Below are 22956 nucleotides of genomic sequence, written 5' to 3'. Positions count from 1 at the left end.
CTGAAACTCAGCCGTCAAGAAGACCTTATTAGGAACCATTCCAAATCCAGGTTAAGTTTAAATGAAGGAATGTTGGGAAAAACAGACAACCTGTGACGAATCACCAACCAACTTTACCTTGTCATCAATTTTCCTCTTTTTAGGACTGTTTCTTGTCTCACTAACTGTAAAGTCTTCTATGTTCTTGTTCTCATCTACTGTTTTATCAGAAGACTCTTCTTTCAGATTTTCCTGAAAACAAAAAATAATTCCTGCTTTAAGAAAAGGGGTCGTGTTTGATATTATACTTTTCGAATACCCACAATTTTTTGGAAAACAAATTGGAAATAAGCAAAAAAAATTCCGAATTTCTAAAAAGTATTTAAAATAAACAAACCGTAAGATAACCATAAGTGAAGATTTCAGATTAAATCCTTTAGAATAAACCCTTTCAACTTTTGATATATGAGAAGCAAAATTCGTGATGTTCTATGTATTCATAATATATTTTTCGTTTTCATTCGAAACCGATTAATATGTTTAGCATCGTATTATATCCAGTTTTATACGAAAATGTACAGTCATAAAATCAAAACCATATTTTTTAGCACCGTACCGAGGTGCATTTTATATCCGCGGAAAGCTGTTTATAATATGATGCGAGAAATAACTATTCTTTCATTCCTCTCATTTTTGTTATCACTGTAAACCTATTCTATTACACACATTAACTCTGATTTTTTTTACTTCGCTACTTATGGTTGTTGTGATCCTTGTTTACCATGCAATCGTACCTTTGCTTCTTTTCCATCTTGTAGATACAGCTTTACAGTTGCAATTACACAGTCAATCTAGTTTTTTTTAAAATAAAGATTATTTCCCAGATGTTGCACCAGATTTTCACGTACTCTATTAAAGTAATACTCGCAGCTGACTAAAATAATGATACCTCCCATCCAACCCCATTCCCTCCCCTCCTACTGGATGAATGAACGGACCAATAAATGAGGTTTATATTAGCAAGCTAAATTGACGACAAATTTTCCCCTGTTAATATAATGTCCTATAATGTCCATTAATTTAGACAAAAACAATTATGCTCATAAGTTGCGCAGCATTTGAAGAAAATAGTAAACAATATACGGTGCTATCACTCCAAGTACACTCTGGAGAACTCATAATCCCCCTCCCATTCCTTTATTTTCTTTATGTTAAATAAATTGAAAATTTGTGGGGGGGGGGGGAGGGGGGGTTTCTCGATTGTTTTTTTTTATTACTTTAGAATAGGTTATGTTAGATATTATTAGGTAATGTGTAGCCCCGAAGGGTTAGGGCCAATCACAAAGATTAGGCAATGAGGCATAGGAAAAAATACCAAAATTAAAGATATCACTTTTATGTATATAAATAATAAAAATGAATCTATCTATCTAAAATTACCTGATCCCCAAATATATCATCATGATATTCAAATTTACCCTCACCAAACTGAATAGTATCGCCAGAAAAAATCTTAAATAATAAACGAGTATGATAACATCAATAAAATCAAAGCTTACCAAGTTGAACAGTCGGACAAACGAACAGTGACAAATATAAAGTAGAACTAGATGACATTCTAAAGTCTGTTACAAGATTTACAAGATGCTTAGTATAAACTGCTCTATGTTTTAAGACTTGAGAGTTTTACGTGGGGTTGGAGGCATGACATGTACGTTAAGCCGTTTGGCAGCTAGCAGCCTTTAATGTACATAGATTTTTGGAGATAATTGTACCAGGAACATTTTACCGTAAACTGCACTAGATCCAAGAATTGAATTTACAGACGCTAATAGCTATTATTATATTAGATGCATTCCAGAAATCAACCTAATATCCCTTGAAGTTTATGTTACAAGCTGAAATATTTAACATGGCACTTGGACAATGGACATGGACATCCTTTTGTTTTATGGCTTTGGGATGATTTACTAAATGTTACAGGAATCATCTAGCAAAGTTTGAATTAGATAGGACGACTTTCATATTCCTACATTAGCGTTCAGAGCTATCCGTTGCTAATAGACGGACTTATCCTAGATGAGGAAAAATAAAAATGATATTTTCTGCCAACTATAAAGAACAGTCTAATACTTCCTATACAGTTTTATATTATAATTTTACGAGAAATAGATTGAATTTTACCTCTTTTATATTAGGTTCCTCATTTTCCTTGGCCATAGGTTCATTATTCACCAGACATACAGAGGATGATTTTCTGTCTTCAAAGAAGAACTTTCCATCTTCGTACCACAGAACTGCTCTGATTCCATTCAATATCTACAAATTTTAATGTCATGGAGGCTTACAGTGATTTTCACAAAATATTCTAATCTTATTCTGAAGATCTGAATGATATCTTGTTAAAAACAAATCTTCTTTCTCTGGTTTCCTCAGGGGTTGGTGAAGCCCATTAGAGGCTAAATGGTAGTTTTTTACTTTAGGGTAGGTTATATTGGGTACAGGGTAGCCATACATAGTTTAAGGCCCTCCACAGGGATTTTGCATTTATTTTAAAAATAGGGTTGAGGGTTTTTCAGTGTTCAACCTTTAATTTATTTGAAAGCACTGTATGTTTGAAAATTCTGGTAAAATAGACATGTAAAACGTAACCTGGTTGTTCTCACTGGCTTTCTGCTTTGATTTGGCACCATTTCTTATTAGGTCTCCGATTTCAATTTTGTTTTTTACTTCAACTATTATGTCTTTGAACGAAATAGAATTTGGCCTAAAACGAAAAAGTTTTTTCAATATTATCAAATGTCTCAAAGTAAAAGGGATGCGAATCACTACCTACCCTAAATGCATTATAAATGTAATTACTGCTTCTATTTTAGTTTTTATTTAAGAGTAGGGAATATTTTATTGGTTCATAACAGGTGGAATTCATTCTATAAATGGTTCGATGTCTTTGCTTCATTAGTATTCAACTTATATCGTGGAAATGATTCTTATAATAAAGTAACAGGATGTGTGTTTGTTTGTTTGTACCAAATGATCTCGCTAACCGCTGAACCGATCGGGTTCTCCTTAACAGGGTAGCTTCTCATAGGTCCCGGGAAGGTTTATAACTATTTTTGGGGAGGGTACCACCACCCTCCCAAGAGTATTGCCCCTAGAAACAAATTACCCCCCCTTCAAAAAAAATTTTCTACTTTTTCTTAAATAAAATCTTCTCATAGGTCCCAGGAAGGTTTATAACTATTTTTGGGGAGGGTACCACCACCCTCCCAAGAGAAATCGCCCCTAGAAAAAAATTAACCCCCTTCAAAAAAATTTTCTACTTTTCACAGTGGGACATCCAAAAAATTTAAAATTGACTTTTATCTATCCTAGGAATTAATAATGGCTGTAAGTAGACAGCTAGAAAAGAAATTTTTAAAAAATATTCATTTTTGGCGGATTTATGCCATTTTTAAAAAAGGTAGTGAAAAATTTCTTTTCAGTTTTGATGATTTTCCAGATTTTTTTACACAATTTTTTCAAAGCAACAAAAAATACATTTATGTTCATCTTATGAAAATAATTTTTGATTGAGGTACTTTTCAGATACCTGTACCAATGTCTAAAGAAAAATTTTAAAAAAATATTTTTTTGGTGGTGTAAATTGACATTTTGTGAGAAAATTTCACCAAAAATATTAAGATTTTTAACCCCAAAAAATCAGTTTTCTCCATTTTACCCAAAAACGGCCAGAAATGCCCCGGGTTTTGCAATAATAATATTAATATGCAACATGTATTGTGTTTAAAACAGTTTTCATAACCTGGGGCCTCCCGGCCGTTTTTGAGTAATTGAGCATTTTACATTGCATGGTTTAAACAATTTCGTTCTTGTTAATTTGAAATTTTCCCTCGTTAGAGGGGGAAGGAGTCATTTTAGAGCCCAAAGTCATCTCTGCAATGTTTTCTAACTTTTTGAGGCGGAACTTTCTTTCCTTATGCATTATTTGCCTCCGGCCAACTGTTTCGCCGTTATTTGCCGCCGTAGATGTGATTTTTAACGATTTTTGCCGTTCTCGCGGTTTTAATGGACATTTAAGGGAACAAGATGACTTTTAATACTTTTATTTTAACAATTAAATTTGCTAAATTTCATGTGTTCTGAAAAAAATTGTATTTCTAACTGGTTTTGGTTCCCTAGAAATTCAAATTCGGGGATTAATTATAATATTGCAAAAACATTATATATGCGTCTGAGAGAGAGAGAGAAATATACGTTTGAGAGAGAATATAATATAAGCAATTATGTTTATATTCTTATACAAACTTGAAATGAAGATAGCTAGACTTAGAATAAAGGTATTAACACAAAATCAAAAGTGTTTTGAAAATTATGTTATTGTTGTTTATATCTGTAAAAAAAACATTAGAAAACATGCCTTATTAGTGTCCTATTTTACTTATACTGGACCTACCTAAAAATGCCGGGACTCGAACTGGGTGCACCTGACGCTATATTCATGTTCACAAACATTGTTTACATTGAAGAAATATTTACATAGACGTTTATTTTGATAAAATATTCCTATCCTAACTAAAGTTATGAAGGTTTATAGATTTTTTAAAAATAGGGTAGCTTCGCTCCTCCAAAACCGCCAGACGTACTTACCAAATGCACATTAGAAGTTAACAGGAGCAAAATTTATGTTATTTTTTTAGTTAAAGCAAAAGAAATTACATCATTTCGTCAAATACAAGCTTTTTTATTGATGTTTACTTTTGTCTACCCTTAATGTCCCGTTTTTTTGGCAAAAGATCCCACTGTGCTTTTTCTTAAATAAAATCTAAAATTATAAATTGGGGATATCAAATTCGACTCTCCACTCCTCAAGTGCCCCTACAGACTAGGGTTGGGCCGGATATCCGACCGGATAGTTTCAATATCCGGTGTGGCCGGATATCCGGCCGGATAGTTTCAATATCCGGTATCCGGCCGGATATCCGGCCCAACCCTACTACAGACCTCTAGGGGCGAAACCACTAGTGAATTGATAAAGTAACTAACCAGCACAGAAGTTTTGCCACAGGGCAGCCAGAGTCAGGTACAACCACATCATCAGCGGATCCATGTTCACTGTCAGCTGATTCATTGTCACTGTCAGCTGATTCATTGTCACCATCAGCTGATCCATAGTCATCATCAGCTGATCCATAGTGATTGTCATCTGATTCATCATCATAATCACGTGATGAGGTATATTTAGGCATAATTAATGTTCTCTGTAATCTAAAGTTTAGTTGATTAAAAGGGGTTGATGCACTTTCATTCATCCTTGTTTTATAAGCGAGGCTACTCTATAACTCACTTATCCAGTACATAATCTGATTTACTCTGGTATTTTAGGTAGACGAATTTATTTATAAAATTCTCCTTAGGTAGTATTAATTATAAATCTTATTTGGCTCGAACGAAACTGAAATTCTATGGAAGGAAATTGATTTACTCGGCTGTTACCTAAAATAAATGGCCGAATTGTAAAAGATTTCGCTGACCAATTAGCATCTACACCACTTCTACTTTCTTAGCCAGTCAGTCTAACTGTATTACTTGATATCAAACGTCTTTAGGATTCGAAAGTGTATTTTCTGGGCTGTTTCTAAAGTAATAATATTGCCATGGAGATTCATCTGACAATTTAACATAACTTCTACTCAATGACTCACCTCGTCTATCATCTGAATTGCTGTATTTTGAAAATAGTTTTCCAGTGTGGATACGAAACCAATTAATGTCCGATAAAAAGGGGGGGGGGGGAGTTTTGATACATTTGCGTAAACAGTGAGTATAGGCTTTATCATTGGATTGAGAGGATAGATTATTAGGGATAAAATCATTCTTATATGATGAATTTTCCCAAGTTTTAAGATTTTTTGGATAGGCCTCCAAGTTCAGGAGCTGCAGGCCCCTAGGTCCTCTCTGTACAGGTAAAAATTAAAAAAAAATTTTTTTTTGAAGAGTTAGAAGTCAACCTATGAAACAAAATATGCATATTTTTTAATGTTATTCACATGTTAGAAGAAAAATGCATATTTTGTTTCATAAGTTGACTTCTAACTCTTAAAAAAAAATTTTTTTTATTTTTACCTGTACAGAGACCACCTGGAGGCCTGGAGCTCCGGAACCTGGAGGCATATCCAAAAAATCTTAAAATTTGGGAAAATTCATCATATAAGAATGATTTTATCCCTAATAACCTATCCTCTCAGTCCAAAGATAAAGCCTATACTCACTGTTTACGCAAATGTGTCAAAACTTCCCCCCCCCCCCCTTGGTTCTAAGCCACACTGAAAAATCATGTATCTTATCATACATATGGAATCATATAATTAAAAAATATCACAAAATCAATACAAGACACATCGGGGCGATTAAAACTGGAATTTATCTTGTAATTTTTCATTTTACTATCCGCGGAAAACTGACTATATTACGATGCGATATTACATTGCTACTTTATAAATGTTGTCATCCTAGTCATTGCAAATTAACAATGAATCTTTTCACTATTTAACCTTAAATTTTATAACGATCGGCCAACGAATGAGTGAATGTTTCTTAGAAAGCAACTATGCACGAGGTATATATACGTGACACTAAATTCAGAATAAACTCCAAACTAAGAAAAATATTTTCTCGTATTCATTTGAATCCGGTGGATAGGAACCGGTTCTCATGAATACGAAAAAACTATGTCTAGCATCGTATTATATCCAGTTTTCTACGAATATAGAAATGTACAATCATAAGATCAAAACTAGTTTTTTTAGCCGGTGCCTTCGGCACCACGGGGCTAAAAAACTAGTTTTAATCTTATAATTGTACATTCTATATCCGCGGAAAGCCGTTTATAATACGATACGAGAAATAACTATTCTTGTACACTTTTTGGCCAACTACTATCTTGAAGGTTTTATTGTAACTAACGATTTTTGTTTACATTTTAAAACCGGTTTCTTACTGTACATGAAATATGTTATTTTAGTTTGTTAATTACATTATTATATTTTTATTTTTAACTGCGTTCATTTATATAAATGTCCCAATATGATGAATTTGTGTATTTATCACAATCAATTTAAATTTTTAAAAAATAATTAAAAAACAAATATTAAAAAAATAATTTAATCAATCAAATACAATAATACAATTTTTAACATTCAATATTTTGCAAGTAGAAAACAATAATTTATAATACATACTTTTTATCACAATAAAGATTATCATAGCTGTTAATTTGTTAAATAATTATAAATGTCCGTCCGTTTGGTCCGTAATGCTATATAAAGATGGACTTCTAAAATAATTTGTGAAAATTATTTTTTAAAAATAATCATTCACCCTATCACACAATTCTAAATTAGGTATAAACATAATATTTTTCTGGTTGTAATTTTTGAAGCTTGATTGAATGAAGGATCCAAGGCAGAGAAACATGGTGGACATTGCTTCGTCCTGGTAAACGGGAACCTGAAAGGACAAAATGAATTTTTAAAATTACATAATCACAATATTAGTTTCCTTAAAACCTTACGTCTTTGTATGAATTGAATATAGCCCTCAGTACCACTTTGACAGCTTACACCAAAATGAAATTAATTTGGAAAAATCAAGAAACCTATACGTGTTTATCAGCTGTCATTGGGAGGCAACACATCGTAAAATTGACGACCTCTCCATTTGCCCCCAAATATAATTTAAGATTTATTTCGCTTGTTGGTTATACCTTATTCCTGACTTTGATACAAAGGGTTACTTCATTCATATTCATAGAATGGACAGACAAACATGGAGCAGCTCTTCAGGAGGTTTTCAATGTAGTAAAAATAATGTTAGTCCATTGGGTCTTCTTTAAAAATTACTTCTTTTAAGAAACGTCACAAAAATACCTTTACTATACACAATATGTGTCAGGTCCTGGTTATCCAAATCATTGACAACAGTTCCAGCAAATCCCAGGACTGTTCGTCTTAATCTTTCATATTCTTCACATTCATCAGGAATAAAAATCTAAACAGGTACTAATTTAATCTCAGGCCTAAAACCGGTTTCACCAGCAGCAAAAAAAATATTTTATATTAAAATGATATGATATAGAGAAAAAATAAGCGATTTTAAAAAAATCTTTATACCTTTAAATTTTTAAATACATCTGGAAGAGGATCCAGAACTTTGTATCCGTGGCCAATATCTACCCTGCGAGACTTTTTATCAGGGCTCTTTTCTTCGCCATCCCTGTCTTTTTTCTTTTCTCTAGGCTCTTTGTATGATTTATCTCTGGATCCATTAGACTCTTTGTATGACTTATCTCTAGAATCATTGGACTCTTTGTTTGATTTATTTTTATATTCGCTGGACTCTTTGTATGATTTATCTTTATTTTCTGTTGGCTTCTTGTCACTGTCGGATTTCTTAAAGAAGTCCTTAACTGAGGCTTGTTTGTTCTTCTCTGACTTTTCTTTTTCTGTTGATTCGCCTATGGTTATAAAAGATATCTATAATACAAAGTAGAACGATGTCTGTCTGTTTGTCTGTGTGTCTGTTTGTTTGTACCGCTGAACCGATCGGGTTCTCCTTTACAGGGTAGCTTCTCATATGTCCCGGGAAGGTTTATAACTATTTTTTTGGGGGGTGGGACACCCCGAACCCCCCGCAAAAAATTAAAAATACCTCCCCCTCCAAAAATTTTTTTTTCTTTTTAAAACTAAAATTAAAATGGTGGGGTCGACTACCCCCCCCCCCCCAAAAAAAAAAAAATTTCCCCCCCCAAAATTTTTTTTTAAAATTTTTTCTTTTAATCTAAAATATGAAAAATTGGTTTGATTAAACCTTTTGGGGCAAAGCCCCTAGAGGCTAGGGGCGAAGCCGCTAGTAAATTTTATAAAGTGTACAAAGAATAAAATTTCTTTTTGCTTTAATGAAAAAAATATATAATAAATCTTTCGCTAAATGCAAAGTTAAATAGGTATATCATTTGACTTGTCAAAAAAATCCTCTGGTAATGTCCATACGCCTATTCGTCAAACTGTTTAAACATATCGCTGTGTCACAGTTTATTGTTCTTTTTAATTTAGGTTATTATTGACCTATTATTATTGAATTCAATTTTAATGTTTTTCATACCTGTATTATTCTGAGCGTCCAGTGTATAAACAACCAATTTTATATCCTCATTTTGGAAAATATTCTTTAACAAGGTTCTTACAGCTGGCCACTAAATCAAACATTTTAATTCAAAACTAGATTTAATGTACTGGTAACTGAATTATAACTTCTTTTATTGTATTTAATGAGATAATGTTGCTATTATCATATTCAAAATAAATACAATAATAACCTTTAAAATATTTAAACACTAGTCTCTTATTGGACATAAAATGACATCCAATAAGAAAAAGGAATAAAAATATGGGAATAGTTATTTCTCGTATCGTATTATAAACGGCTTTCCGCGGATATAGAATGTACAATTATAAGATTAAAACTAGTTTTTTTAGCCCCGTGGTGCCGAAGGCACCGGCTAAAAAAAAATAGTTTTAATCTTATGATTGTACATTTCTATATTCGTAGAAAACTGGATATAATACGATGCTAGACATAGTTTTTTCGTATTCATGAGAACCGGTTCCTATCCACAAATTCAAATAATACGAGAAAGAAAATCATTTTTTTTCAAAATTAATTCTAGGCATATTGGAATAATAAATATTAGGAAAGAAAATTATTTTTTTTCCAAATTATTTCTCTTCATACTGGAATAAATATTATTCTTTTTAAATTTTACTATTAACCAATAAGATATAGGCATGTTATCATAAAAATTTAGAAAACAATAATTTTTATTCCAACATTATCAAAATTAAAGTGTTATATTCTAAAATAAAGGAATTGATAAAAAAAGAATAATTTTTTTCCAAACTTTTACTACCTCATGCCTATTTCTTATTGGTCAACATCAGAATTTAAAAAGAATAAAAAAATGTTCTAACATTTTCATAATTATAAAGTCTCATGTATTGAAAAAGGAATTTATAAAAAAAAATAATTTTTATTCCAAAATTTACTACATCATGCCTATTTCTTATTGGTTGACATCAGGATTTAAAAAAAAAATAATATATTTTCCAACATTTTCATAATTATACAATTTCATATTTTAAAGAAAGGACTTGATAAAAAAAAATTTTATTCCAAACTTTTACTACATCATGCCTATTTCTTATTGGTTGACATCAGGATTGTTAAAAAATAATATTTTTTCCAACATTACACAATTATGAAATTTCTTATTTTAAAAAAGGAATTTATACAAAACAAATAATTTCTATTCCTAACTTTTTCTATATTATGCCTATTTCTTATTGGTTGATTCTAGGATTAAAAAAACATAGTATTCCAACATTAAAAAAAGATGCACCTAAATTATTTTGGGGTATATTTTTTGTTACAGACAAAGCCCAAGCTTTTTCTGAAGGGGGGAGACCCCCCTCAACCCCCCTTTCCCTGAGGGGGGAAACCCCCCTCGACCCCCCCCCCCTGACGCTCACTGAATCTTTTAAAACATTACACTTAAAACTAACAAAAGTTTAAACATTCAGGAAAACTCGAGTTATAGAGTAGGTTTGCCAAACAAAAATTTTATAAATACACGTATAAATTAAATTAACATTTATTTTAAGGTAAACATTTAACAAAATATATATAATGTAAACAGTTGATTTCTTCATGTGTAATTTTTCAAGCAGACACCACAATTGTTGCCACATCTCCAAGGGACTTTTACACAACCAATTACAGGCAGAATAGAAGGAAGCTAATTCTCCTAAAATATAACAATTATTTTGTTATGTTGGTAATAAAATCTATTTGTCTTTCTATTAACGCATTAATCTTCCCAATTTTAAAATCACAAGTTTAATATTTATAGGACAATTATAACATTTCTAAATATGTTAAAATTGATGTACAGACCAATGGAAAGTCCGTCAGGCAGACACACGGACAGAGACTTACGGATACAGATTAACAAACAGACAGATGTGGACAAACATTTGAAGTGATATACAGACGAATGAACAAACGGGCATTATAGAAAAGCTTCTAGATTTTAAAAAAACTTACCATGCAAACACAGCAAACACTCACAGCAAACAATGGTCGATTCAAGTTTTCTGACAAGCCTAAAATATTTGATATAATTATATTTCTTATAAAATATTAATAATAATAGCTGCGCCCCCAAGATTCCATGTACAAAGAATGGACAGAAAAAAATGGCTTAAAACCATCCCAGGACCTATGTAAAGTTACCCTGAAAAAAAGAACATTCGGACCAGTTATTTCTGAGATCATAAGTATCAGACAAAAAACATTACTAATTTATGTAATAGTACAAGACATTTATAAAGCTTCCCTAAAAAGTGCAATTTAATCGAACGAGCATTTTTTTAAGATAATTAGCTTCAGGCAAAAAAAACAATCTACTTTATATAATAGAATAACACTGAATAAAATACCTACGTTTTGACATAACCTCCGTCTTCACCAATGTTCAAATGAATACTAAATCAATAAACATTGTCGTACATTAAATTTAAAAACTTTAGAGGTCAGCTGAATCTTAGTTTCCGATTTTGTACGTGTCACCCTCATCCTATCTAAATATTTACTACTAGTTAAAAAAGCTTCAAACTTCTAAAAAAATAAAAATTTAGTTTTCACAAATTAAGCTTTTTTACGTTTTATTAAATGAAGTTCCAATTAAAAAAAGGGAGGACTTATACTATGGGTAGGGGGGGGGGCGTTGGGGATTAATAGACGAACTATTATACTCCCCCCCCCCTTCCTTTCAGCTTTTCCCTTTGACCGTAGTAGCTGAAAATAGCTTTTGCAATAGTTAGGTTATCTGTCGTACAACTTCAGAAATCAGGGAACAAATGGGTAATAAATTTTTAGTTGATCATTTTATTTTCAAGAACAGGGGTAAGTGAAAGAGAGAATGAGATGGGGTATGGGGAGGGAGTGGAAAAGGAAACTGACAGAAAGAGACAAAAAGAGAGAAAAAAGAGGGAAAGAAAGGCACAGATAACCAATTAACCAATGGACGTCCAGTATAATTAACCCTTGTGATATGTATTATATCAGTTTTGAGTTTTTAAGACAGAGTTTTAAATCCAACAAAACCAAGTATAATATTTTAGCAATATTGTTAATAAAATAAAGGTAATTTAAATTTATTTCAGCAATATTAAGGTCAAGTGACAAAAATTTTAATTTCCACCTACTTCGCCCCCACAGGGGGGCAAAAGTAGACAGACAATTCAAATTTTTGATCACATGACCAAAATTGTTGAAATAATTTTAAAATCCTTTCTCGCATTCACAATATTACGAAAATATGATAAATAACTATTCTCGTATTCATTCGAATCCGGTGGATAGGAACCGGTTCTCATCCATACGAAAAAACTATGTCTAGCATCGTATTATATCATTATCCAGCTTTCTGCGAATATAAAAATGTACAATCATAAGATTAAAACTAGTTTTAATCTTATAATTGTACATTCTATATTCGCGGAAAGCGGTTTATAATACGATGAAAGAAATAACTATTGTATCTTGTTTTCATCATTAAGATATTTGTTTCTTAGCAACCATCACACTTAAACCAATAACAGAGGTAATTATAATAAATAATATTTTTTTGTAGATATAAAAAGCAAAGGCAAAAAAATACATAAAAAATGTTGGGCATACGATGCTAAACTTTTAAGTGCCTCAAAGCAGCAAATACCAACAACAAAATTAATTCGAGAAAAAAACACGAAACCTGTACATGATTTTCAGCTGTCGTTGGGGGGAGGGGCAACGCATAGTAGAATTGATGCCATTTTTATCTGCCCTCAAATATTATCATAGATTTATTTCATTTGTTGGCTAGGTATACCTTATTGATGCCAGAAATAAAACCATTCCCCTTGATAAAAAAAAACCATGACTGTACCTGTAGACCATCCAGTCCACAACCAATTCTAGGCATAGCAATCTCCTTGACGCCATGTTGACCTGCGTGCTCCCGCATTTTCTCCAGTGAGTAGCGCATGCTGTCATATGTTGGCTTGTCACTGTACTTTTCTTTTGTCACCAGATTGTAAATATACCTGCAAATTCCAACTAGTTAAATACCCAGGATACAAGGTTAAATTACACCTATTAGAAAAGATAACCTTTAATGGCACAACTGTTGTGCTATTCATTAATAAAGTCCATGTTTAGGTGAACCTGAACAACATCAAAGATTACAAAGTTTAATGTACATAGATAAATCAGCTGTTCATCTACTTCATATATAGTCAATGTCATATACAAAGTCAAAGTACAAAGATAATCTACATAATAAAGGACGTCATAATGTCATTCTATTTGTCTATGTAAATGTTTCATTGGGTGTATCAAAAAGATCTTAATTCAAATCATGCTTTCAGAAATCAAGCTTCTTATAATGACAAGGTGAGTGAGTTTTGTCATGATATAATGTTGTCTAATGAAAAATTACTTTAACCTGTTTTGATCCTTAAGTGTCGCCAGTCCACCAACACCAGCTTTACAATTTTCAATATCTTTAATCCTGCCAAACTTGTCTTTGAAAATCTTGGCAATACCCTTGCCCAGTCTACAGTCCTTGCTGATACAGTGTGCCAGACTGGAGCTGGATGGACAGGTAAACAGATCTCCGACTTGTTCAGTAAGCTGAAAGCTGTGCTTGCGCCGTTTTTCTTCAATTTCGCCAGAGTCGTCCAGTTTTCTTTTCTTAGAGTTTTCACCATTTTCTAAAAATAAATGTTAGCTTAAGCTCAATTTTGCAATTATCCTACTATTAAGAGAGGGAGGGGGGAAGTTTTGACACATTTGCGTAAACCTGGCACCTAGGCTTTATCTTTGGACTGAGAGGATAGGTTATTAATGGTAAAATCATTCTTATATGATAAATTACAAGAAGTTTTAAGATTTTTTTGAATAGGCCTCCAGGTTCCGGAGCTTGGCCTCCAGGTGGTCTCTGTACAGGTGAAAATGATTTTTTTTTTTTTAAAGTTTTAGTTCAACTTATAAAACAAAATATGCATTTTTTAATATTATTCACATATTTGAGGGAAAAAATGCATATTTTGTTTTATAAGTTGATTTGTAACTTAAGTTTTTTTTCTTTCCTTTTTTACCTGTACAGAGACCACCTGGAGGCCTGGAGCTCCGGAACCTGGAGGCCTATCCAAAAAATCTTAAAACTTGAAATGGAAGATAGGAAAATCTTATCTCTCAGTGATGCCTCAAATCGTGCCCAATCCAAAGAAGATTGGAGAACCATTATGCGTGGCCTATGTTCTAACAAGAATAAACGGCATTGATGATTTATAAAAGTTAATATAAATCTAGATAAAAAATTACCTCTAAAGTTTTAAACCCTATAATATCCGGATTTTAAAAATTATATTACCTTTCTTTTCCTTTTTCTTTTTTGGACTTTTATCTGGCATTTCTTCCTCTTTGTCATCTAAAAAATCCAACGGCTTAACAAGTTAACAAGGGCAATTATGTCCATGAGAAGCGAAGCATTAACATGCTAAAAACAATTTCTTATGAATAAAGAACAAAAAAAGTCTTTGAGATTAAAAACTGACAATGCTCTGCGAACTTTGAAGGGCAAGTTTTGTATTTTTATAACTTAAAGGATTATTTACACAATGGACGCTAGTCTAACAAATATACCTATATCAAGATCAACGTCCATATGTTGTTTAGAAGCTGTGTAGAGATTTTCCAACTCTTGCAGATTAGTTGCTGTTTCTGCTGTCTTATCATCCCTAACATTAAAATATAATTAGAATGAAAATGGTTAATCTACAAATACAAATAACAGCAAAAGAATACGTGTTCCTATTTTTGTGGTTCTTTTTTTTAGGAAATATCCCTAGTGGTTAAACCATGGTTTAAAGTTATCACTATAGAGGGATTAAAAAACCCCAGTCCCTGAAAGAAAACAACCACAACTTAAAAAATAACATGAAGGAGTTAGGGCTCAATATATGTGGACCAGGGGTTACCTTCCCTCTTGATAAAGGTGATCTACAACAGAAACTTTTTTCCAATAAACGAACGTCCAAACTGTTTGTATAGGAGGTAACAACATCCCCCCCAAAATTCTTTAAGATTAAAACTCAGTATATTTAACAGATTAAGTATATTTCAGCCAATTTATCCCCCCCCCCCCCCCCCCAGCTAATTTAAGAAGTCCTTAAAATTTTAAATTCTCATCTCCCCACCACCCCACAAAAGTAAAATATGGATATCCTTAAATAGCAATGTACCTTATCCTGGTGACCCTTGGAAAGCGGATGGAAATGCCATTAGCTGTGTGTATCTCTGCCTTGCTGAACTCGGCCCCCGTGATCTCCCACACAGGGGATTTCTTGGGGTCCTTCACTACAAAGTCCGGAACCATTGTCCTGTTGGCCTAAATTTTTTTTGCATGTAAAGTCTCATGTACGACAGGAACTCTAGCTATGTCAGAAAATCCTAATATTAGTCATGGTTGGGCATGATTTACATTTCTACTTCCCATTAGAGATAAATATCATTTTGACCTGGAAAAGACACTGCCCCCTATATTTACACTCCACCCCCGCCCCCCTTTTAAAGGCTAGAATCTATAAAAACTAAATTTATCTGTCTTTTTATATTACAAAAATAATATTTTTTTCAACTTACAAACCAATTTAATAAGGTCCTGTGTTATAACAAAAATAATAAGATTATCAAATTCTACCTTGATCCAGGAGGGCATCCTTGTATGATCACCCTTAATCTTCTCCATGTTTGGTGCGAGTTCCTCCTGCAGCCTCTCCAGGGTGGCATCATCGTGTCCTGTGTGAACCTTCGACACTGTGCACCATTTACCTAAACACAAATCCGCGGCATTGTAGCGAAAATGGTAAAAAATCGCTATGCTGTTGTCGGGTTCGAGTCTAAACCTCCAATACGTCATACCAGAGACGTTTAAATGATACAAAGCGCGTAATTTAAAAGTAGAGAGACGGAATGATTTTTAAATTATACCAGAGAATCTTTATCTTGCAGACAAATATCGTGCAAATGAAAATCTGGTTGTCTGATATTAAATAGATTCTAGTGCTTTGCGACTAGGACCTACTAATAAACATAAAAGGGAGGGGGCGGTTGTGACACTTTTTGAAACCAAAACTACAAGAATTCAACTTAAAAAAGAATTACAGCTCTGAAATTTGGTATGACAGTCGCTTTAAAGAGGTACAATGTGGAACTGTAAAGAAAAGTTGGTGAAACCGACGCTGCCGTCGTTTCCCGAATAAAAACAATTCGGCGATAGCAGCGGGCCTGCCGCCGTTTCTTCACAGTTCCATATTGTACCTCTTTAAAGCAACTGCCATACCAAATTTCAGTGCTGTAACTCTTTTTTATGTGAGTTCCTTTGACCTTTAGTTTTTAACTTTAACTAAGGGATAAATATGAAATTGCATGTTCTTCACTTTCAACGAAAGTTTGTATCCTCCCAGATTATATGTGAAAAGTCACCTTTTCTGGATTAATATTACCTGTCCTGGTGTCTTGACAGCCCATTAGAAATATGGAAATGAGTCCTCCCTTTTGTCCAGTTCCGTACCAGCCCCCCAGCACCACAAGATCAGCTGAGTCAGCCATTGCTCCCTCGTTCAGGTAATCCTTCTTTATCTAAATCAATACATGCAATATAAAATAATCAACATATAACAAAATATATCATATCATATAAGGTATACACTATACATATTATTTACAATACATTCATTGCTCAGTCTCACACTATCTTTTTTCCCCTTCAGACCTTTTTGTTGCAAAACTGATGGACCAACGGATCAAGTAAAATATACACTGGATGCTCATGGATATCGGAAATTTTCACAAAAATCAGACAACTATCAGTCTTATACATCTAGTATTCCCCCCCCCCCCCGTAAAGTTACGGACTGACAGACAAAGAAAATCATAAATCTTTACTACTAAAAATTCAATACCTTCAGCCAATGTCGTTTCCCTGGTTCATAAATTGATTTCTTATCCTTGATCATTAAGCCCTCCAATCCTTTTCTAAAAATAAAAAAAATATTTTATAAAAATAAAATCTAAAATGACATTGTTAGGGAGACAGATAAAAATATCGTAATTAATACGAAGTCAAACTACAAAAACAACTGAAATCGTGAAGTATTTTTTTTCATATTTATTACATTTTGGGATTCTCTTTAAATAAGGCCACTATAAATCATTTGAGACTAACTATGACCTTTATTATCACGTCTTTGTTTATAAGTCTAAAGAAGAATGTTTTTTTTTACCTGAAAGTATCTTTAATCATTTCGGCCAACTCATCCTTCTTCCTGATCTCCTTGATCTCAGAGAACTTGATCCTGTTGCCCACCTCCTCCATGTTGTCCATCAGAAAGTTTCTTCTCTCCTTCAATGGTTTGTTCATCAAGTTCTCTCCATTGTAGAAGATACAATCGAAAATGAAGAGGCATGGATCAGCATCCTTGAAATCTGAGCCTTTGTGAATACCCAGGCTGCCGAATGGTAGAGGATTTCCTAAATAAGTGAGTTCAGTGGGTACCTAATTAGTTAGTAAGTTAAATAATTTGTTTAGGGGGGGGGAGTATTTTTTTCATTGACCATGGCCATTGGTATCTCTATTGTACCCACTCCCCCCTTGCCCAATACCTACTAAACATTCTTAAAAATTGTGGGATAATTGGTCAAGTCATAAATGATACCTTACCAGAAATACATCTACTTACTTTTTATAATAATATAAATCCTCCTCAAAAGAATTATAAATGGTTAAGGACAAATTGTGACTAACCTGTTTGATTATCAACCAGCAAGACTTCAGCATCAAGAATAAGATCAACTGCTTTGGGAAAAGCTTTTGGAATGAACTCCTTGAAATGCTTGACTTTGTGTGGCATTACAGGTTTTAGACTGCGCGAGAAGTACCTAAATTCAGAACCTTGCTTGTGAACTTGAACTCGTTCCCCATCATATTTAATTTCGCTAAAGATACCGTTGGGACATTTTTGAAAGGCAATGTCTATAGATTTGCAGGGAGCCGCAAGCATTGGTTGAACAGGCTGCATGAGGGCGGCTCCAACATCAAGTTTTCCTCCAGGATTCCCGCTTTCTCTTAGTTCTATGACCCTTTCTATGACCTTGTCAATGTTTCTTGAAGAATTGAAGGCTTCGTGTGCGTCTGGATGCAGAGCCTCAAGGATATGTTTGGGGCCGCTCTGAATGCGGAGATCACCTTTCAGAAGACGAATAAACATTTTAAGATCCTCTGCTGTACATCTTTTGGTCACCTGAAGAAAAATGTTTCATTATTTTTTATTTTATTTGAGCATTTATACTACAGAATATAACACAACAAGAAAAGATTCTAATAATAATACCGAGAATTGTTATTGCAGTAATTTCATTGAAAATGTCTCTAGTGCTCTGATTCATATGGACAATTTTAGCCCTTGCTTGCATAGACCTTACCTTTTGAAGTACATGTTGCTGATCTTCCTCCTTGGTAACCCCCGACAATTTTGCCAGGTATTGATCCACATCATGCAGACTCAATTCACATTTCTCCAGAGGTTCTATTGTTTTGCTCTTCTCAAAAAAGGTTGAAATAGTTTGTGCGACATCTCCTTGCTCGAGGTCCTCCAACATTTCTTCTTCATAGGCATCAAATATTCTATATCAATGAAGAGGTTAGATTTTTTATATTTGTAAGCAAGACATGCTTTCTAATTGGGTGCTTTTCTTTAATGCTATGCCTATACAATAAATAATGAAGTTTTTAAAAAGCTGTGATCATATATTATCATTTAACCATCAACAGAAAAAAATCTAACTTATTCTAACATTCCAGTCTGTGAAAGTTACATATGAAGTGCGCGATTTAAAATCAACATAGGATCTTTAATATTTATACTTTTAGAAAAGTTTTGCAGACAACTCTTTTATGTCTAAAAGGCAATAGAAGTAACTGTCTGTCCTGTTGTACTAAAGATCTGGCAATTAATTATAGAAAAAGTTTTGTATAAAACAGTTACCTACTAAATATCTTTATCATTTGCTTGCTCTGCATATGATAAACTCGTTTAACAACACCAGGAATCATCAATCTTACCCACAACAAAAGATCACCCTAAAAATATACCTATTTGTCTCTACACAAAATAAGACGTTAAAAAGAAACTTTTGCATTAGATATTTAAACTTATATGATCAGGGGCTTTTTTGACAAGATCAAAAACGTTCAAACTTTTTATTGGGGGGGGGGGGGATTTGAACTATTTACAAGGAGTTATTCAACCCCCCCTCCCATTAATTAAGAGGGGGGAGGGGATTCGATTTAATCTATCTCAGTAAGCAAAAAAGGCAAAAGAGTTTTATATATAAAATATGCCCAAAGATACTTACAAATCTTCAACAATTTCCATGTCTGATTAACTCTATTTCAGGACAAAATGTGCACAAAATTTAGCGAAATAAAAGAAAAAATAATTTACTAGAAACAAACCTGAAAAGTTCCCTGTGTTCCTTTCTTGAAAAACTTTGCTAGCAGTTCTGTCTTCGCTAAATAACTGGAATTATCCCGAACTTTTTGACAAATTACATGAAACTGTTGGAAAGAATTATCTGGATGATCAGAATTCACACTTTCTCTCAGGATTGTCTGCACTTTTTCTTCTGGTGGTTCCTCTTTCTTTATCTTAGTAGCAGGGCTCTTGAAAACAGAATGAGATGAATGTGTTTGGAGTTTAAAATCTTAAAATCGAATATTTAAATAGTAAATATCATATCCCCAAGAATATAAACTACCTTTTTTTCGGTGGATTTTTTAGGCTTTTGTATTGAAGTTTTCTCAGCAGACTTTGTGGGAGTTTCTAAAAAACATTTATTTTTTAGTTTATCTAATAACACTGTATAAAACCGAATAAACTTTGAACTACTTCTTAAAACCAAATCCGCATAGGACATATCTGCCACTTTTATCACAATCTTATTATAAACCAATTTTGTCAAAAACAGATTAGCTACCTAATATTTTTTTTAAATCATGGACAAAAATATATCTTACTTTTCTTGGGAGTTGCAGACCTCTTTGTCTCTATTTGAACAAGTGTATCTTTGATTAAATCAAGAACAATTTTCTTGTCTTCAGCTGTGACATCACTCCACCCATCAATGTCACCAGGCTCCTAAATTTTACTTTTAAGTCAGGTATAGTCAAATTTTGCTATTTATTACACTAGGCGTCAAAGTTTTATTTAGGTGTTTTCTTATTCGTTGTCTTAACAACTTAAGGGACTTTTATTGATTTTGATTGGTTAGGCAGTTCCTTGAATTGAGTGTACTAACTTATAATCACTTTTTAATTTTGTAATTTTGTCATTGCCATTGTCTTACCCTTTAGATACCTAGGTATCGTTGGTTGGGGGTCATAAAGATTTTCCAAATATTTTGAAAATGCTTGGAAATTGAGGTTTCTACGGCCAGCCTCTAACCTACTTAAAAAAATATCCTTAAATCTCTGGAGAAACCTAATAAAAGGATATCAGTAAATTATTAAGTTCACAAAATTCAAAGGGCTTTACTCAATACTCATGTGAAACGCTTACAAATAATTTTAGTAAAATTTTTTATTAGTGTTATAGATAGAGTCATATTGAGTTCATATTTTAATCATCGTACAATCCTTTAAATAACATTGACCAACCTCAATTATTTTGGTGGTTGCCCTAACATTGAGAAAAGTTTGAAAGAGACAAGCAGCATGGTGATAATTCTTCATCACTCCTTCATCACTGAATGGGTTGGAGGTTATCTTGGCAATCCTCAGCTCACCCACTTTCAACTTTTGCTTGCATTTCTTACAGCCAGCCTAATATAAATAAAGTTGAAACAAGGACAAATATCTACATAATTATCGAAGTAACAATCTAAAAAAAGGCAGTAATCATTCCTAAAGTAAAAACTTACAAATACGAAAAATGTTATTGTAAAGACAAAAACGTAAAGTTTTCTATATTATAGCAGATAATGATTTCAGATTTAATAAGATAGTTAATATCTGGGTTATTTGCAATATAATATCAAATAAGCTAATGTTTAAAGTCGTGGAACAAATTAAAATTAAGCACTGTGCTGATTTAATAAAACAAATAATAAACCTGTTTTTTTCCATAATCTATGCAAAATCCACCGACTGACATTTTTAATCTGTTATGTATTAGGTATTAAAATAAAATACTTACAAATACGAAAAATGTTATTGTAAAGACAAAAACGTAAAGTTTTCTATATTATAGCAGATAATGATTTCAGATTTAATAAGATAGTTAATATCTGGGTTATTTGCAATATAATATCAAATAAGCTAATGTTTAAAGTCGTGGAACAAATTAAAATTAAGCACTGTGCTGATTTAATAAAACAAATAATAAACCTGTTTTTTTCCATAATCTATGCAAAATCCACCGACTGACATTTTTAATCTGTTATGTATTAGGTATTAAAATAAAAGAACTTATATGAAAGAAGTGTGATTTGTTGACTCATAAAAAAAGTAAACAAAATATTATACTTATCTTTGTACGAAAATAATAATAAAACAAGTTCATTATGGAACAAAAACAAGCTTTGATTGAATTTAAAACAAACAGTTTTAAAATTTACACCATGATATTAGTAATCTATGATTAATTATTTATGTTTTTTACAAAATTCATGTTCAGACACGTTACAAAATTTCCCTTTCTGCTATTTTGTTTACTTTTGAATAGCAGACAAGTTACCATGACTAACTTCCTATTGGTTATAAATATCAACAAAGGTTCTCATTGGTCAATTCATTGCCATTGACACAGTGAAATAAAATACGGAATTCATTATTTCGCATTAAAAAGCAGTATTTTGTTCGTTTTTAAGTCTTTGTAAACTGAAGGATGTAGAAGAATCACTTATATCACCCCACAAAAAAATTAAATAGGGGGATGCTTAAGAAACTAACCAAATAGTCTATGATTTGATTTCTTTCAATAATTCTTCTGATTCCCTTCCCCTGTAATGCACAACTTTTAATTAATGTATGTCGTTAAATTGAGTTTTGATATTTGTAAAAATATTACATATGATCTCTGAAACTGCTACGCATTCTGAATTCAACTTGTAAGGAATTCAAAGTTGTAAACGTCCTAATACTTAAAACTTACGGTTTTATTATATAGTGTTGAACTCATGCTATTGGTTTAATTACTTTTAAATGCTCTCTGATTAGTTGCTTAATATTGAGTGAAAACTCGTGCTCTGATTGGTCAATAATATTTATTCTCTACTCTGATTCGTCAATAATATTCAACAGAACTGGTTTCACTAATATTTGGCGCTCAATTTAATTCTCTGTTGACATATAAACTGATTTAAATTTTAAATTGTGGAAAATTTGATCAAAAAGATATTTTAAACTTAATTTATAAAATATTTGATGCTATTTTATAAGTTAAATAGTTTAATTAAGTATATATTCGTATTTTTAAAGTTCTTTAAATATATCTTAAATTACGTAAAATAAATTAAGCTGGTATTTGACTGTCCATTAAAATCTCGTTAACCATCTATCTTAATGAATTCTTCATTAAGGAAAGCTTACATAAATCCCGGGATAGTTATTTGCTATTTTATCTCCATATTATGTTATGGGATGATGATTTTAAGCTATTTTCCTTCTCTCACCTCTAGCTATATTTATTTAGTACAAATTGATTTTTTGATAGAGCTCTTTGATATATGCTAGGGGTGCATACGCTGGTAACTTAG

At 32.4% G+C, this 22956-nt stretch overlaps 3 protein-coding genes and 1 long non-coding RNA gene across 8 annotated transcripts in view; 1 reads left to right on the top strand and 3 right to left on the bottom strand.

The window, feature by feature from the left end:
• LOC145317162 (uncharacterized) overlaps positions 1–5268 on the bottom strand; it is a 32720-nt gene extending 27452 nt beyond the window's left edge. For 2 of the 5 annotated variants that reach the window (XM_080158103.1, XM_080158105.1), the window contains exons 1-4: positions 5026–5268; positions 2632–2746; positions 2164–2298; positions 1420–1491 (exon numbers count right to left, since the gene is read on the bottom strand). In XM_080158103.1, the coding sequence (XP_080014229.1) occupies positions 1420–1491; positions 2164–2298; positions 2632–2746; positions 5026–5228 (525 nt within the window). In that variant the 5' untranslated portion in view covers positions 5229–5268. Of the gene's footprint in view, positions 1–90; positions 232–773; positions 831–1419; positions 1492–2163; positions 2299–2631; positions 2747–5025 lie in introns of all 5 variants that reach the window. The other 3 variants (XM_080158104.1, XM_080158106.1, XM_080158107.1) reach the window with 3 other exon arrangements.
• Positions 5269–7127: 1859 nt separating this feature from the next.
• LOC145317145 (DNA ligase 3-like) lies at positions 7128–21388 on the bottom strand. The gene is made up of 21 exons (XM_080158074.1): positions 21312–21388; positions 20858–21022; positions 20219–20339; positions 19960–20024; positions 19658–19864; positions 19188–19282; positions 18625–18826; positions 17948–18443; positions 17427–17673; positions 17106–17178; positions 16647–16782; positions 15842–15972; positions 15384–15529; positions 14785–14879; positions 14513–14569; positions 13583–13850; positions 13025–13181; positions 9142–9232; positions 8151–8494; positions 7908–8028; positions 7128–7488 (listed from the first exon to the last, which is right to left on the bottom strand). Exons 1-21 carry the CDS (start codon positions 21351–21353, stop codon positions 7379–7381), a joined length of 3369 nt encoding a protein of 1122 aa, XP_080014200.1. The 5' UTR covers positions 21354–21388; the 3' UTR covers positions 7128–7378.
• LOC145317159 (uncharacterized) lies at positions 10672–11959 on the bottom strand. Its single transcript, XR_013878934.1, has 3 exons — positions 11539–11959; positions 11140–11198; positions 10672–10840 (listed from the first exon to the last, which is right to left on the bottom strand). It is a non-coding gene; the product is annotated as an uncharacterized LOC145317159 (long non-coding RNA).
• Positions 11439–22956, top strand: part of Sec5 (exocyst complex component secretory 5) — a 305887-nt gene continuing 294369 nt past the window's right edge. The window contains exon 1 of the mRNA XM_080158076.1: positions 11439–11449. The gene's annotated coding sequence lies outside the window, so the exon portion shown is untranslated. The remainder of the gene's footprint in view (positions 11450–22956) is intronic.

The sequence above is a fragment of the Acartia tonsa genome, chromosome 4 (assembly GCF_053477335.1).
Source record: "Acartia tonsa isolate MP-2025a chromosome 4, ASM5347733v1, whole genome shotgun sequence".
In the NCBI taxonomy this organism is placed as follows: Eukaryota; Metazoa; Arthropoda; class Copepoda; order Calanoida; family Acartiidae; genus Acartia; species Acartia tonsa.
This window is presented reverse-complemented; position numbering and strand designations above follow the sequence as displayed.